The sequence below is a fragment of the Falco rusticolus genome, chromosome 1, assembly GCF_015220075.1.
Source record: "Falco rusticolus isolate bFalRus1 chromosome 1, bFalRus1.pri, whole genome shotgun sequence".
Taxonomy (NCBI): Eukaryota; Metazoa; Chordata; class Aves; order Falconiformes; family Falconidae; genus Falco; species Falco rusticolus.
In genome coordinates, this window is record NC_051187.1 from 44,454,017 (window position 1) to 44,472,651 (window position 18,635).

Consider the following 18,635-nt stretch of genomic DNA (forward strand, 5'->3'; position numbering starts at 1 on the left):
CAAGTTTATAGTGCCTTGCTGGTGCTTTTCAGAGTTTTTTTCCAGCTTTAAATAGTCCACATTGATCTGTACAATCATTAATATTATTTGTAAACAAACCAAACAACAGTGTTTTAAGTTGTTCTGCTACAGCCATCAATGTGCTGACAAGTTAAAAATTGTAAAGTGCCTACATGGTTGTGTTTTTACAGGACTTACATAATTTTCTTTAACTGACACTTATTTTTTCCCAAAGCTGACTCTTCTTAGCAACGCGCACTAGAATATTTCAAATAATTGATAGGGGTTTATTTCCAAAATCCCTTTTGTGTCCAGATGTATTCAGATTGCATGTAACTATAAGTATCATTACTATGTATGCTATATAAACACTTAAATCACGTCCTCAGGTCATTTGTGGTCTAAATAGATGACACAAAGGGGAAAAGGGTACTTTACCACCATACTACAGTAAAACCCCCACTATTATTCCCTTGTGGATGGGGAAATAACAAGTTGAAAAATTGTGATTTTACGTACCAATTTAAAGTCTTTAGAAATAATTTGTATTGTTTCTGTATTAACTTTGTGTGATAAAATTCTAGGGAATTAATGCATCAAATGCAAAGCACAGAAATTATCATAGTCCCACAAATATTTCTGCTAGCAGGCAGTCTGTTTCTGAAGAATACTTGTGTGCCTTGTCATGTTAGAATATGAAAGACCAGAGCCCAAAGGTAAAAGAGAATCTACTTATGGCTCGGGAATATATGATTCTTTGGAGTCTAATACACTAACAATTTTGAAAATAACAGGAAAATATGAGAAGTCTGAAAAAAATTACCTGTAATTGGCTTGTCTAGAACAAACATAGTCAGGTATTATTAGAATAAAATTGCCAATTACCCTTACAAGCTTGCATCAAGAAAAGACCAATTTCATACAGAAAAGTGTAAATAAAATTAACAACTTAAGTTCTTTGATTGGAGGTTTTTACTTCATTCTGACTATCCTAATTCCTTATTGATGAAGTGACACAGCTGACATTATGCAGAGATAATTAAATTTCCCTGATCTTTATTGCTGAATAATATGTCGAAAGCCTGATGTACAGACAGAACTTGTAAGCAGAACGTTTTTGCTTACTTCTGTCAGTACTCTTACATTCAGTTATTCTAGAGTTAGAAGAGATAAAAAGAACTGCAGTTTTAAACATCATTTTTGACATCTTGAATATGCTAACTACCTGATAATTTGGCTACTTCCTGAGTTTATCTCAGAAAATGTCCCATAAGCTGTACTGCGAAGTTGTACAGGCTGGCAACCTGAACCATGGTTCTAATTTCCTAGAAAGAAAAGGTTCTTCTAATGATTTTCTGCATGTGTTGGGTTAGCATAGGCCCAGGCACCCTTAGAGCAACAGTCTAGAAGAAGAATCAACCTAGAAGTAATTCTGAGCATGAATTTTAAATTAATTCATCTTTACGTAAAAGTAATATTTTCAATTAACTAAATCAGTATTATTGACTGAAGCTTGTTTTGACTCAATCTTTTGTAAAGAATTATCCTTACACACAATGAAACAAATGTAGATGTTTATTGTAGCATTTTATTTTATTTCTCTCTCTTCCTTAACAGTCACTCCTATTAATAAAATGCTAAGTCTGGTGTCCCACAGAATACATTTCATCTGAACTATTGATCTATTAGCAAACTGGTAGCCTCCAGCAATAGGATTCATCTTGATTCTGCTTCCCCCTCCCACATCGCACCCCCCCCCCCCCCCCCAGCCATAAAATTCTCTAAAACACTTTCTGGCGAAGGAGAGGCTTCAGGATGCAAACTTTCACAGGTGTTTAAGGTACATTGCAGCTGTGCTTTATTTCTTTCCCTTCTATCTGTTTTTTTTGTACGACAAGTGTCAGTTATCATGGGTTTATTGTAAGACCCTTAGTACTTGACCCACGTCTTGCCCTAAGCCAGGTTCTGCTCCTAGCTGTGTAATCACTGTGAGCAGGAATACATTACAGCTTTAGATATGTGACAGGGAATGTCATGCTTAATGCAACCTCCTTTCTGGCCTAGTATGGAGCCAGATGAGTCTCAGCTACATCAGCACTTTTGTGAACAGCAAATGCAACAGAAAGCATTCATGTCTGCTTAGTTCTTTCTTCAGTGTAGTCTTTCCTGCTCAGATCTGTCCTGATAAAACTACATTAGGAAGGAAAACTTGTTCCCAGATTGTGCGTAGTAGGTCTCAGCTGTGAGATGCTGCTAACTGAAGATTTTCTGGTAGTCAAAATATTAGACAAATCCATCACAAGTGAAAACCTTCTTGCTATGCAGCTTGTACACTGAAAAAGTCAAAGCTATGGCCTAGATGCACAAAGATGTGGTCTAGATGGCAGTCAGGACTCTAGCGGAGTGCATGTGTGTTTATTCACATGTATGATTTATCACTGTCTTTTATTGTACCAGACAGTACTGGTATTGAAAAGAATCACAGAGTTTACTTTTTTTGGTATATTAGATAAACAGTTTTTCTGTAATTCAATACGTGAGCCGTATGTATGTATGCTGGTTTGATTTCCACAGAATGTCAAAAGCTATCTTCTTCATTGTACACAAGAATTTATTGCTTATGAGCTTAATAAGCAGGCAAACAATAGTTTTACCTTGAAAAGTAGATTATATTTACTAAAAGTTTAAATTCTCCCCTGAGAAATAATCAGAAGCACAGGAGCCTTTCTGTTGGTTCCTTTTGAGGAAATGTTTTGAATGCAAGTGTGTAAGCCATGGAGGAGAGGTATATTTCTCAAGAATATTTCCCTTGGGATTGTCTTAGCTGAGGAAAAAAGCCTAAGCTAGTACTTCACATTTTTCTAGGCAGTGTTCAGAAATAGCTGCATTAAAGCTCATTTCGTTATGGTATATAGAAATAGATTTCAAATAAGTGGTTCAAATGAGAGAAAATCTTCTTTCATAATCTAGACTTCTAGGCAGCCATTTCTGTTCTCCTCAGTGTAATGTCCTGGTACTTAATCATCAAGAATAAGTTACTGTTCTTCACTATACTAATTTTTTCCCCTTCAGTTTCTGCTTTTTGTTTTATGTCACAACTGTGAATAATGTGTCAGAACGGCATTCTGGTTGGTGCTCAGAGTGATAATATATGTAGACTGTGATTTGGGCAATTAATTTCCTAGTTCAAGGTCACCTGGCGATTTTGTGATTCTTAGTTCTGTATCACCTGACCCCCTTGTGTCAAACCATGTTAGCAGATGTTAAACCCTAGGTATGTCCTTAAGTGCTTTCCTGTACACTTTTTCTCAAGTATATCACCTTCAGGAGTGACAGCTGTATTATTTTACCAACATTATAGTAGAGGAAGAAGGTAATTGCAGAGAAAAAGCACTTTTGATAATCTTAAACTGAGACAGTTCCTTAAAGGTTCTTCAAAATTGAACCAAGCGTTTTACTTTACCACAGCAGTTTCTTAAAGGTTTATAACGTGAACATGGAACTGAGGTGATGATCTTTACGTGGTGCAGCAGTTCTGGAGGAGGAGCACTACTCTGTTTTAGATCAAACAAAGCTGCTTCTGTCTCTGTCAACATGTGCCTGGCTTACCTCTGAAATACATTAGCCATTTTTTTTTATTTGACCTAGATTTCAGACATTTCTATGCTGTAGTGCAGGGACTGATGGTCGTGAAAGTTTGGCTTGGTGAAACAAGCCAAATGAAAGCTAAGAAGGGATGTGATTTTCTCTGTTTAAAAGTACCAGAGAAGAGAAAGAATTAAAAAAAGTAGTAACATCAACAAAAAATATACTGGGGCTATAAATAATAATGCAAATCACTTTATAATCAAGTTCTGAAAAAAAGAAACATAAGCTACTTTCAAGGTAAAGCATGATTAGTTTTTGAAATTATTATATCAAGCAGTTATTCAGTGGAGGCCCCATGACCCATAGTGTTTTTTCTCTAGTATATGATTCTATTTAATAGATAGTTTATGACAGCTTTAATATGTGTAAAGTTTATTTTTCAGGCTTGACAATGGCAAAATAAGTTTCCAATATGAAATATTATTGTTTGAAGTAGTTTTATTAATTCTGAAGTGCCAGTTGTAATATATTTGTGTTTGTTAGGGAGTGTATATCGCCAATATCAGACTTCAGACTCTATATTTAAATATTGAACTGTAGTTAAGTTGAATTTTAGCTAGATTTATAGAAATTATTAGAACATAATGACATTTTGATGGTGCTTTACTGTTGATATCAGTGATTTTAACAAAATCATCTGGTTTTTAATTATGACTCCAGTGCAAATGTTTTAATTACAAGCTCTGTCAGCTATGATAAATATGATAGATAAGCATCCAGTAGGACATCACTGTTAGACACACTTTTAAAAAAGTTTAAAAGCTATGTAGAAAGAAGTGAGAAAAAAATGAGGAATGGGAATAGAGGATTAACTCTATTTACAGGCTACTGCTAGTTAAGGGAATCAGGAAAAAGGTAGGGATAAAATATTCTGCAGATATATAGTATCATTCCAGCCTTAATTTTGTGATGTGTAAAACCTTTGAAATGTTCAGTGGTCTTTCATTATTCTTCAGACAAATCTGTTTCTTTTTAGAGTAAAATTGGAAACTGACTGAGAGAAATAAAATAAGCAAGTGTTTGGGGTTTTTTCCCCCTTAGTAGAGTTTATTAAATACATAGCACTAGGTTCTAGTGTCCTAAAATACAAAGTACTTAATGATGTGAGCTTTTCTAGCATGGAGCATAAATGCTAATTTAAAAATATTTTCTGGAGCTTGAAAGTGATACCTCTTTCAATAAACTTACACTTATAATTCTACATGCAGATGTATTTTCTACAATTATCTCATTTGGCCCACAAGATTCATTCTTGAATACACCTTAAAACTGGCTTTTATCTAATATTCACTTCTGGCTGGCATCTTATTCATTAAAATCTATCTCCTCATGGTTGCTCTTTTCCTGCAACTTCTCTTACATTTTGGTGAGCTGGCCAGAATGCCAAATGCAGAAAAATTTTGTGAGCACAATAATTCCTTCCTTCATGCAAGTACACAAAAGGCAGGATAGGAAATGGTAGGTTTTAGATCGAGCCCTTTGTGAATCCAGGGTCTTGAGGAGGATCTCTAGCTAAAGTAGGACTAGCAGAGAAAAGAGAAATATTTGGGAAGTGTTAAGAGGCCTTCATGAAGAGAGCCTTAGATGTAAATATGTTATACTGAACATTCATCCTTAGACAAAATGTTTTAAGATGGAGGAACCTTCCAGAATTTTTCAAAGCAGAAACATCTGTTAAATAATTTTGATAACTTTTACAGGTAAAGTTGAATAACGCTTCAACTGTATATCCTTATTCATTCATTCAGGTTCTGTCTCTCTCTGTTCTTCCAAATCCACAAAAAATAAGTTGTTTTGTCTTGTTTTTTTATCACGAGCTGGAGAGGAAGGAAGGGAGAGACCACTGGCTGAATGCTTTGCTATGTTTTCAAATTGTGTTAAACACGTCATAAATATAAAATGGCTTGCCATATTTTTTTTCTTTCTTCTTTTCCTTCTGTTCAAGCAGAAATAATAATGAATACGACAGATCAACAGGGAGGAAGAAAAAGTGAGGCTGCCCTGAAAAAAAGTCATAGCTAACTTAGAATTTCTGGGGAAGGAAGTTTATGTGGTTGTCTGACTTCCCCAGGGAGTTTTTGGTGCTTTCACCTTTCTTCTTTTCCTTTCTGAAATGGTTCTTCTACCACAGTAGGGACATTTCTACATATACATATATGTCTGACAGAAAATCTATTGTTTTCTAAATCTGATGATAGAGTTATCCAAGTTGACCTGTTTTAGCAGTTTAGAAACACTTTTCAGATATTTTTCATTGTTTTCAGAACAACAACTAAGGGAGGCAGGTTTGATTATAACAGCAGTAGAAACTGGGAATTCCTGTGTGCTCTCATGTCAACTTTTCTATGGCCATATTCACCAATCTCAGTTTTTCAGTGCTTAGTTTTAGCTGAAAACCTTTCAGAAGAATAGTATTTAGTAGCATTAAATCTCGTTCTATATTAAGATGTATACTCAACTGCCTGGCCACTTGCACAATAAGCCTGTGGTACAACCCATAGCGCATGAACAGGAAAACGAGTGTGTGTATATCCCATGCAACCCACACCTACATAGGCAAGAAGCCTGGTAGTTTCTGAATTTCTCATCCATGTCCATATGGAAGTCTTGTATGTACTTTACTGGTGGTGCAGGAAAAACAAACATGAGGTCTGAGCTCTGGCTACAGGAATAATTAACTTAGCCTGGTCCTGATGGCCCTTTTTCCAAGCAATAATTTTTAGGAAGATGCAAGCCATTTTAGTAGGTCTGATACTGGCAGCCAGCTGCTCTTGGCAATCATCTTTTCCATTGCCTCCTCCAGGATGTAAAGCATATCAGATAAAGGTAAAATATAATAACTTTCAAGGCATAGTTGAGGCTGAGTGTCATGTTCCTTTTTCATATATTTGAATATAAGTTATATGAAGAAAAAGATGGACTCCAACAACTTACCTGGAATTTATTCTCTTAGTTCTGTAAACATTGCAAACCAATTAAGCTTCGCTCTTCTGATTTATAATATCACTGAAATTCCTCAGCAGAATTATTTTCCAGGAAATCACTATAGATCATTTATAATTATACATTATGTGTGTGCTATATATATAATGTTTTACAAGAAAACTCATATTTCTGAATGCTTTGAGACTGATGGTGAGATTATTTTTTTTAGCAGATTAATGATTTTTAATGCGAAGCTGACATATAATTTATACGTAGTATTTCAATTGCATACACTGCTTATGTCCTGTATCTATGTACCACTGGAGCAGTTTCCGTGATGCAGTATTCTTTTGTGGTGCTGAGCTCAGCAGCTGCTGTATCTTTCCTGCTGTATGATTTTATTTTTTAATTTTTTTTTTGCCTCTTAGGATTTGATACCAGCATTTTGCCAATTTGTAAAGACTCCCTTGGCTGGATGTTTAACAGACTTGATACGAACTATGACCTATTGTTGGACCAGTCAGAACTTGGAAGCATTTACCTTGACAAGAATGAGCCATGTACCAGGGCGTTCTTCAATTCTTGTGACACATACAAGGACAGTTTGATATCTAACAATGAGTGGTGCTACTGCTTCCAAAGACAGCAAGGTAAAAGATGAGAACAATCTGCGTATGTATATGATTGACCTATTTGTAGTGCTTTATCTTTTTTTAATGTATTAAGAAGATTACAGTGAACTACAAGCTCTTAAATCCTGTACCATAATTTGTGTTAAGGTTTTTGACCTGCTTTGAATACCTAAAGCGAAGTAACAAAACCCAACCATCCAACCCAACTAAATGGAGAGGCTTGCTAGAAATTCAAGGGTTCTAAATAAAGTGCAGAACAGCAGCTAGTGCTTTTAGAGCAATATTGGTTGTCATGCCAAATTCCAGTAAGTATGCAGAGGGAAGACATCAAAATAAAGAACAAAATTACTTCAGTTATTTCTTTCCCAATCTACTTTGCCTACATTATAAAATAAACTTTTTTATTGCTAAAGTAGGGATTCTTAATGTTCTATTTTGTGAGCCTATTAAAATAACTGAATGAACATTACGGATAACATTCTTTCCAGTCATTTGGACGTAAACCCAATTGATTTTTACTGCCTAGATGAATCTCTTATTAATGTCCTGATGTGATTTCATTAAACAAATAAACACAACCTATGAGCATTAGTTTCCTGAGAATCATATAAGAATTTTAGATCAAGATGAGACATCACACAGATTGTATAATCAAACTACTTGTAATGAATCAAATAATTTACTCATTAAATATTGGCTGAAACTGGACAGAATTGCCCCTTCATTTTTCTTAGGAACATGAGGGAGATTTTCAAAGAGGTAAATAGCAGCAAGGGTCCAAATTTCTACTGCCAGCAGAGAAGATAAGATTGATTTGGTGGGAAATTTTCAAAGTCAGTTCATCGATCTTGAAAATTTTAATATCAGGTTTTAAATCTCACTTGTGCCCTTAAAACTCTTGCAATAAATTCCCATTAGCACTCAGCATCTGTGGTTTGACTCTGATTTCTGTGGAAATAAAGATTTTTATCATGCACATCTGCCAGTTGTAAATCTGAACAAAAATAAAGCTGCACTTCTGCTGATAAGTACTAAATAGCAGACTTTGGTCTGCTTTGGTTAACTTTGGTAACTTTGTAGTTAAAAATTTAACATTCAGTCTTTCAAAATACCCTGATTGTTTTGTAGTAGAACAATATTTTTCTTTTATAAGCATCTATGTGTCGCTAACAATATTACTAAATTAAAAATAACCCATCCCAGAAGTAAAGTTGTTCTTAAAGTAAAGAACATAACACATTTTTGTTAGTTGTCTTTAAAATAAATAAAAAAAAACCCACCATCACAACCATTTCAGGTTAATCTGTAAATACCCTTATTTTTTGAAGGGCAATGTAATACTTTTCAGTTGTCAGAGGAAGTACAGCCATGACGTGTGGCCTAGTATGGTCCAAGGCTTTTCTACCACTTGGCTTTTCATGTACAGCATAGCCAGGGCATTAAGAAAGCACTCCCACAGATTAGTTTCAAGTAGTTTTGCATTCTATAGCCTATAAATACTTATTATCTAAAACATTTGTTCAATATACTGCGGAAACCCAAGGATGGTATCATAAAGACTGATCTGGACACTCCTGAATTATATTAATGGTACCCCAAAGGCTAAACATCTGGGATCTGACTTTCGATTACACTGATTCTCCCCATTTCAAAATCTAACATTATCAAGATTTTCTTCCCTTTTTACCAGTTTCCTCACTGTCTCGACCATGGTATTAAGGTGATAAGGTGCTGGTTTAAAACAGATTAGATAGCTTTTGATACCACAGTGTGTTTGAGCATACGGTAAAAAAGATGTATCCTCAACATTGTAAATGAGATGGAATCTCAGTTTTGGCAATCCTTGCACATTAAACATGCACTTCATCTTTCCAAGTTAACACTGTCAACAAAACCTGTATTCTTGAAGGTATAAGGAGAAGAAAAAGCTTATAGTAATCTTTTGTCACATCTTACTATTAGCTCTTGCACAACTATTTCAGTCCTATCTACTGTATTAGTGACCCACTGAATTCTCTATTCATAATTTACATTGTTAATGCTAAACCTTGTAGTATGTTCATGTTTGGTTATATTTTACTTGATTGAACAATCTAAATAAGACCTTTACCTAGACCTGTGCTATTAATAGGAGAGAGATAGCTAGGTAGAGGAATTCATTGGCTTCTTCTGATGTTTACTAAACTAAGTTGATATTCACAGAATGCTTCAAGCCATGTAGACAGTTCCCTGTATTCATTGAGCTTAGTAGGTGCTTTCTGGGCAGATCTGCAGTTTTACAGCACCACTTTTGATTAATAATGTTCAAAGTGAATACAAAATTAAGTCAACAGTATGTATCACACTGAGATAGAAATTGCATTGTGCTTTTTAAAAATAAATAGTATTTGCTTGAGTCATTATCTGAGAAGCCCTCTTGCCCTTTGATCTTAGCTTCACAATTCAAGACTGTCAGGATCAGACAAGCACTTGCAACTCTTTTTCATTCTTTCTTTCTGCTTGAGGTCTTTCATGACGCATTACAGTACACTAGACCCATTACTGCACGTTACTCACAACTTCTAGTTGATATAAGCAACTTCTTATGAATACTTAAGTCAGATCTTTCTTCCTCAGGAAAAGATCTTCTTGTAGTAGCTGTCCTGCCTTGACTAATGCTTGAACACTTATGTATGGCTCAGTGGTGTTTATTGCATTTTTTTCTTGGCCTTATTCTGTTTTAAGTGTAGTTTAGTATTTCTGAGATACCTCCAAGACACTATAATGTGTTTCTGCAAGACTTTGAAATCTGCATTTTGCCAGTGCTCTTTGCAAGTCTTTCTGTATGCTTTGGTTGCTGTTGCCCTGTAGTTTCAACTGCAGTTCATGCAAGTGCTTCAGTGTCCATCTTCAGAACTTATTTTCTTAGTTGTTTGACAGTAGCTTAACAATTTAGACCTTATCGAAATGCTGAGGCACTGGCAGTGTTGGCCTTTTTATAGGCTAAATTTCTTTCTGCCAGTACTTTATCATTATTACGGCCTTGTTTTTGTTGCATCACTGCTTCCGAGTGGGAGATTACCTGATTTTGCTGGGAATATTAATGCTTAGCAGCCAAGTATTTCGTTACCACAGGGCTCTGTATGGATCTATTAGTCCAGCACTTCTATAGATGCCTTTTACAGGCTTTTCTGTCTGTCAGTGTTGGAAGACATCTTTATGACTTTAAAATTAGTCCATCTTACAGAAAAATTATAATTATCTTGATTCATATTCGTTACATCAGTCTTTTCAAATTACAGGACTTCAAATATGTTTACAGATGGTTCTAAAGGAAGGATGTATCATGCCTTAACACATAACTGCAGTCCCCAGAAAGATTTCTTGAACTGCAGTGTTGATGCTTTAAATCCTTAAAGTTCATGTTTGTCAGATGTTGTCCTTGTTCAAGAACAATTATAATAATTGACCCCAAGCACAGTCAAGGCACAGCCTGGCAGCCTAATCTGCAGTGGTCCATGTGCCAGAAGCTATGGGCTCTGCCAGATATTATTGACCAAATAGATGTAATATCACTGTTTTGTAATTAAATAAGATGGAGAACCTGTGAAAGCTGGAGGCTTACCGTGTGGGTAGCAGCTGCTTGAGGCATGTCTGTTAAAAGTCCTAGACATTCTTTGTCAAATCTACTACTTTCACTCCCATTGCTCTGTTAAACGTGCCTTCTTTTGGTAAATCAAAGCTTAATTATACTAGCCTTGCAGCATTTCTTGACGCAACGGGATACTGATGTCTCAAGGGCCAGTATTAATAACGTGGGATACTCAGGTGTACATCAGTACTTCAAGCACTGAAGAACTGTGGATGGATGCTGTTAAGTGGTTCATGAATCACTCATAACAATGCAGTGATATTGTCAGAAAGGAAGTTCCTGCCACATCTGTGCAAGTAGATTAAGGATGACGATGATTAGATCTCTTATTTGTATTCAGATTATTAGAAAGACTCATGTCAGATTAATTTCTATTTCAAAGGAAGCCTCCATACTGATTTTTGTAAAGGAATTTTTTCTCCTTGGCTCGAGAATCCCAAAAAATGTCAAATGACACTGCTTTTTTATAGAAGTTTAGAAATGCAAAAGAAAGCTTTTCCAGTCTCAGGAACTAACTGGAAAATAAAGAGGAAAGCATTATAATTTGGAAAGAGAGGAAAAAGGATATGCTGTGGACCAATAGGAATTGGTTGAACTTCTAGCCTGCCATTCTTTTTGACAGTTTTAAGTACCAGAGTGATTTAGTTAAGAGTTTTTGCTGCTTTTGTCCTGAGAAGCAGAGCTTAAGTGTGAATCTTGAAGACTTAGCTTCTGAGAAGATGAGAGTTTTGGGTAAGTAACTTTCTCATATTGCCTTGTTACATTTTGGTTAGTGGTATTCCTTTTGTAATTATACCACCTAAGCTTTATAGTTGTAAATGAAGATTATTTTTGATTTAGGCATTGTCCATCGTTTTTACATTTCCACGTTAGTGCTCATGTGTGCAACTCTGTTTCTAATTTAGGATTTTTTTTTTCCATAGAACAAAATACATGTATTTTTCCTATTTGACTAGTTCTTCTTCAGCATATTTCCCATGTTCTTTGAAAGATAGAATGGAATAGAGTCATTTAGATTGCAAAGGACCTTTAAGATCACGGAGCCCAATCTTTAACCTAATACTGCCAAGTCCACCACAATCCTAGATTCTTCTAGCCTGTGGTACTTGTGTGCATAAATCACTATAATTTTTAAATTAATAATTAATTGAAAATACCTTTGATTTAAGAAATAATCAGTGCTCAGAATATTGTACACTTAAGAGCTTAACACTTTACGTATCGGGAAAGACAGAAGCCTTAGTTTTGAAAGGTAATTAACTTGCCTGGCATAATAGTGAGCATGATCATCATCAAAGCACTTCTTACAACACAAAAATAACTTTAAATAGCCTTAGCAAATATTCAAAAGACTAAATACTTAAAACCTAGTACCTACCCAAAGATGTCAAGTCCCAGTGGTTTTCAAGAGCACACACAGAAAATTGCTTGGTTGTCTGGAAACGCGTATCTTGAAAATTTGTTCTGGCGCTAAGACTCCTGTGAACAGTGTTTTAAAAGCAGAGCCTACTTTTAAGGCCTTCACTCTAAAAGAGTCATTACAGACTTAGTGTGAAAACCTGGTCCACCAGAGTCGAGGCCATTCTAAATGTTTATAAACTGCTTTAAACATATGGGATATGCAAATAGTATTTAAAATGTAAACCCAAGAGAGATTAACAGCCTGCTGTCATTAAGGGGTTATTATTGTTTTCCAGTATCTACTCTGTTAGAGAAGAGCTCATGAATAATACCAAAGGCCTGTTGGTACATCTAGGCTGTGCCAGCCAAGAGGTTCTGTGTTCACCAGAAATACATTTTTGATCCCCAGTTCATCTAGGCATTTGTCACCAGAGTTTGAGCATTTCCACAAAAAAGGCACGTCCGTGTATTATAATGTATTCTTACCATTCCTGCACTCCTTTGTGCATCCTGTGCTACTCTCAGCTGGCTAAAGGTGAGCACTCTTGTTTTCCTTTAGGAGCGATTTAGGAAAGGCTGCTTTGGACTATCACCACTCAAGTGATTTTTGCCTACCTGTTGCCTTACACAGTGGCTGGATTCTGGTCAAAGTGTGTGCTTCATCAATAAGCTAGGACAATCTCACTCATCTTTAAACTAGCTCAGATTTTTTTCTGTTTGCATTGAAAAAAAAGTAGTTTCACTATATTTCAGAAGGGAGCCTTGAATTATTTGCATGGCAAAGATGTATTCTAAATAATTAGTCTGCTAAAATGGCAAATGCATTTAATAGTCATAGAATTGGAGACTTTAGTGAGGTGTTACCAGAATATTGTCTGAGAACAGTATAAGCTAAACATGTGAGTAAACTCAGTAATATTACTACTAATTCAGAATGAGAAATGGCTTTGTGCTCACAGTCTAATGTAGTATGCAGTATCAGCGTTAAGAGATTAGTACTTTGCCGTCCTTGATCCTTTCACTATTCACAACTGATGCATACACATTCATGTCTTATTTCCTTCCCATTCATGCAGTGTACTGTGACTTGCTTTTGTAGACAGTAGAAAATTAAGTGATTCAGAACTGGAGTAAGCTATAGCTGAAAAATGGAAGACTGATTGTTAATACCTATTCTGCCTCTTCAAGCCATCTAAAGTTTACCGCTGTTTTTAACTTAGTTTGCTGAACATGGGGCTTTGTACCTATGGGATTCAGTCTTAAATTGTTGCAACGGAATCACAATCTTGCAGACTTCAGTGGAGAAAATTCTTATTTTCTTAGTGTAGTATGTGAAATACAAATCTTGAACATGATTTCTAACAAGGACAAAAGGGAAAGAATTAAAAGAGCCATAATGTTTTTAACCAATACATGAGGCAAGCTTCATCATCACACTCTTGATTTCTATAGACCAATAAAACAGGGTGTGATAGAGTTAGTAGTTTGGTCTAGCATTCCTCAATCCTCCAGATTAGTGACTAGGTGCTCATTTACAGCTGGGTTAACTGGGCGTGGCCTTCTGCACAAATCCATGATGATGCTCTAATTCATCATTCTGGAGCTGTGGCAAGGTGCAGTAATTCTTTTATTTCAGAGCTTAGAACTTGACTACTAATGCAGGATGGATGTATTTCTTAAGATCAGTAATTAAAGTGATCTTAGAATGTAGCAAACTGTGAAAACTTAGTCATATGGGTTTTTTCAAATATACGGTATAATCTATTTAACTTTTGTAATGTCGTTTTAGACCCACCTTGCCAGACAGAAGTCAGCAACATTCAGAAGCAGCAAGGAGGAAAGAAGCTCCTAGGTGAGCCACAGATCATTCTTTTGAAGGTTTTATTGCTTACATAAATAACCCTAGTGAAACAGAAACATAAAATCAATATTAATCCAACAAAGATAGACTGCAGTAAATTCCAGCAACAAAATTTATGAAATTTTTGAAAGCTGTTAAACTTAGTTTTATTACCTTACCTACCAAAAGATATTACATCTGTTTTATTACCCTAATATAAGGTACGTTTTTACCATTATAGAGGGGACAGTCTAAGGCACTCCTAAATTAGTATCTCTGCTGATCCTTTACCTGTAATATTAAGTAATTGAAATCTTTGTTGTGAATCAGTTTATACTGTATCAATATTACTGAAATGTAAAATCTTCATTTTACTGTTAGCCACTCTATAAAAGCTGCAATAAAAGGCTTGGCCCAAAGTAGTCAACACTTTATTTCTGCTAAAGGATGGTCTCTAACAACAACTATACGCTTCAAAATGCTTTCATATGAGTGTTTTGTTCATTGTGGTTTGTCTACATTTTGTGTTTCTTTCAAAAAGTCTCTGTTCATTCCAAATTAAAAACAGTGGATTATTCAGCTTTAAGGAAGTCACTGCCTCACAAAATAAGTCCCTGACTGTGTTTCTTGTACTTTTGGTGGGGAACCCTTTTGGCTTAGAACCTAATTTGCATAGGTAATCTGCATGTAAGTGCAAATGTAACATTCTTTTTTTTACATTTGTAGTTGATAAAATTGGTTTGTTACACTGCATTTGTCTTCTGTGGGATAATTAAATACTATGTAACTCAATGGATTGTAAAATGTATATTAAATAAAAATAGCTCCAAAGCCTTATAGCAGATAGTTTGTTAGTCCATGAAGCTTGGCCGTTCTTATTCTGACTCGCTTCTACTCCACAGATCATAGAATATCCCATTCAGGCTTGGGTATTACCTTTGAGCCTGTTCTCCAGAATACAGCAAAGATCTTGACCAAGATGTTCAGGGAGTAGGGAAGATGTATCACAGGATCAGTGAAAAATTTAAAGGAAGACTGGTCATTTTATTTCTTGAAATCACTGCCAAGACCGATACATGTTATTTTCCCTCCGACATTTGATTCATCCAGTCACTTTCAGCTGACCTGAATTTAGTAACAGTAAACTCTTCAGTGTAGAGTCTGGAACAGGGAGGAAACAGCAAAAGGTTTTACTTTCTGCTATAATTGTTACATTGGCCAACAGGCAGTTTTTAATATTCTTACTCAATATTTATATATCACAGGGCAGTACATCCCCTTATGTGATGAAGATGGATATTACAAACCAAGCCAGTGCCATGGAAGTGTAGGGCAGTGCTGGTGTGTTGACAGATACGGCAATGAGGTAACAGGATCCAGGACAAATGGTGCCGCAGAATGCGGTAAGTTAAGAACCGTTTGTGGAATTTAGTTTAGAGGTGTTGTTCCCTTTGATTACCAACCAGATTAAATTTCATCAGTGAGAACAGACATGGGACCTAACTGCATGGATTTTGAAACAAAAAATAACAAATTATAATTTGTTGTTATTATTATTACTTCATTAGTTTTTGCAACTCCTATCACTGTGTCAGCTATTGGTAGACCTTTTCTATGTGCTTGGCATGGTATATATAAACCTAGGGAAAGTTAATTATCTAAAGCAGCATTACACAAGCCCCAAAGTGCTTGATGAAATCCCTTTGGGTAATCAGCATGCTAGTGAATTCAATTTGACGTTCTTTTCATTTTGTTTGAGGGAATTGCCAGAAGTTCCTAGCGCACTAAATCTTCCCTTATTTTTCCCTTCCCTGCAGCACTGTGCAACTTCTTCCAAGAATTCCCATGTCACCTTCATTTGATGTCATAGATAGAAAAAATGGCAAAAAAATATTTTCCTTTTTAAAAAAACCAAACAAACGTTTTACATTACTCCTTTCCACTTCTTTTGCAACAAAAGAACACAGCCTGAAACAAAGGGTAAATGTAACACAGTATGTGAAGTACAACCTCAATCCTATTGTCCATCTAATCCAGAATCCTTTCTAGATGGATGGGCAGTTCAGGGCAATATGTAAGAACTGAACAATAGACAGTGTATGTTATCAGCAGTATTTATTGTAATCTGTAAGTTGGACTTAAATCCCTTTAAGTTGTTCTGGCACTTATTACAGTTCTACAGATCCATAAAATTTGTCTCCTTTTGTTAACGTTGAGAAACTTAACCCTGTTGAAGTGGTTTTCTTCTAAGACAAAAGAATTTTCCTATTGTTTATGTTTTATTTCTGTGTCACACTAGGTAGTTTAAAATGAGTAATGGTCCTGAAACAAGATATACTGGTGTGCCTTTTGTATGCGTATGTATGTTATACTATAAATATGTAGTGTATCTTGTGTATCTTTTCTATAACTATGATACCTTTTTAGCTATCGATTTAGAGACTTCAGGTGATTTTGCCTCTGGTGATTTCCATGAATGGACAGATGATGAAGATGATGAAGATGAAATAATGAATGATGAAGACGAAATTGAAGATGATGATGAAGATGAAGGAGATGATGATGTCGATGATGATGATGATCATGATGGATATATCTGATGATGTTAAGGGGTCCATGAATCATACCTTTCTAAAATTCACAAGACAACATTTCATAAAATCCCTTTGCTCTCCGAGATCAAAAGGATTCTAAATAACATGTATATTTTGTATAATTATTTCAAAAGTTGCAGCTGGAGTCATAGACTTCTTTTGTTTAAATAAGAATAATTATATTATGTGCTTTTGAGTTTTTAAATGCCTTTGCGCTGAAGAAAACACATTGGAAGTCTAGCCTGAAGAAAGAGATGTTATGTGCTACTGAAAATATAAATGTGCAAAACACACTATAAAGACAAACAGTCTTTTTAAAACTCCGGTGAAAATATATTTGCCCTTACTTGGAAATGTGCATGTCCTCTTCAGAACACATACTGTAACTTAACTTTAGTTCTGTCAGTGTTTTAGGCCCTGCGGGCTTTGCAAATTGTCCATTTAATAAATCAAAAATGTATTACAGTAGAAAAACATTGGTGCATGAGTAGCATCTCGCCAGCCTTTAATTAACCAAAGGTATGGAGAAAATTTATCAGGAGGGAAAAATAAAGCAAAATCCTCCTTTGTGTTTGCATTTGTAGTTACATTTTTTATTAGGAAATGGCTAGGTTATTGAAAGGATTTTTTAAAAGCAGTAGCATGGACAAGCACCAGTTCTGTAATCTAAAGTTTTCTTGTCCTTATTTTTTTTAATTTCATGTCAAGATCATATAGGCTTTATCATTATTTACTCAAACATTGCTTTACCCTTCGTTGCTTCCCTGTATTTCTCTCTAATCAGATTAGCGTAAAATATTTTACATGGGGGAAAAAATGCTTAAAATTATATTACCTTTATACATGACTGTATTTCAGAGTATTGGCACTTGCCCCAAGGTAGATTTTAATAAATGTATAATGATACTTTTTATTTTCTCAATTCAGAAAATAGTTTTGCATCTTCATCTTAATTCATGTTGTTTTCTGTTACTAGTGCAGAAACTTAGAGAATGTTTTGTAAAGGTGCCTTGCAAAATAGCAAAATAGAGAGGTTTTAGCATGCATACCAGTATAGGATGTTAGGCAATAGCTAAGCACACCCAATTACCAAATTAATACCAGTATAGGTACTGCTGCTGGAATGAAGAAAATGGGTTATTTCAATTTTTTTCCTATTGTTATGTAATTACCATGTGGACTAGATTATAATTATTGTGTAGAGTAGCACTTAAGATTTGACTGTAGAGAAAATTACTTTAATCACTGTATTTATGTTAGCATGTTAATTAATTGTGTAGACATTTTGGGACTCCACCATCTTCGTTCATATCATATCTATTTCTTTTTGCCCACAATAGAATTGACGTGACCTGTATACTGTAATACTACAGGTTGTATAATTTCAAAATTGGATCACTAGTATCCCATCATTAATTACAAGTAAAATCAGTTTCTAATTTGAATTAATTTCTACACATTAAATACTAAATTTAGTGTTTATCCTATGTGGTATTGAAAAGTATAATGCATTTTCTTTTTACCGTTTCTGTATAGTTTGCAAAATAAAGATTCTTGTAACCAACCTTTGGCCAGTATAGCCCATCATTTTGACTTTTTGCATAGTTTGAAATGGTGAAACAAGAAGAATTCATGTTTCAGATATATTTCACCTATTAAAATATGTATTTATTTGTATAAAGCCATTTATTAATGTTTTATTTCCAGTAAAGAATTTTTGACTAAGGCAAAACCCATAGGGAGCTTTTAATATTCTGTATTTTTCCCTGAAATTTCAAGAGCTTTCTTATGTACTTTTATGACATTGTCTTCATTGCATAGTAAAGAAAGAGGTTTCTTTTCAAACTGTCATAATTTGTGGGGCATAGTTGTATTATTTTCTTAAATAAAAGTAGTTAAGAGTGTACCATTCCAATTTAGTGGGATTTTATCAGCGAACAATTTCTTATGGCTGAAATTAACTG

At 35.0% G+C, this 18,635-nt stretch overlaps 1 protein-coding gene across 3 annotated transcripts in view; it reads left to right on the forward strand.

Moving 5' to 3' along the window:
* Positions 1-16,858, forward strand: part of SPOCK3 (SPARC (osteonectin), cwcv and kazal like domains proteoglycan 3) — a 212,383-nt gene extending 195,525 nt beyond the window's left edge. For all 3 annotated transcript variants that reach the window (XM_037377278.1, XM_037377287.1, XM_037377295.1), the window contains 4 exons: positions 7,002-7,223; positions 14,027-14,089; positions 15,343-15,480; positions 16,505-16,858. In XM_037377278.1, coding sequence (XP_037233175.1) covers positions 7,002-7,223; positions 14,027-14,089; positions 15,343-15,480; positions 16,505-16,677 — 596 coding nt within the window. In that variant the 3' untranslated portion in view covers positions 16,678-16,858. The remainder of the gene's footprint in view (positions 1-7,001; positions 7,224-14,026; positions 14,090-15,342; positions 15,481-16,504) is intronic.
* Positions 16,859-18,635: the final 1,777 nt, after the last annotated feature.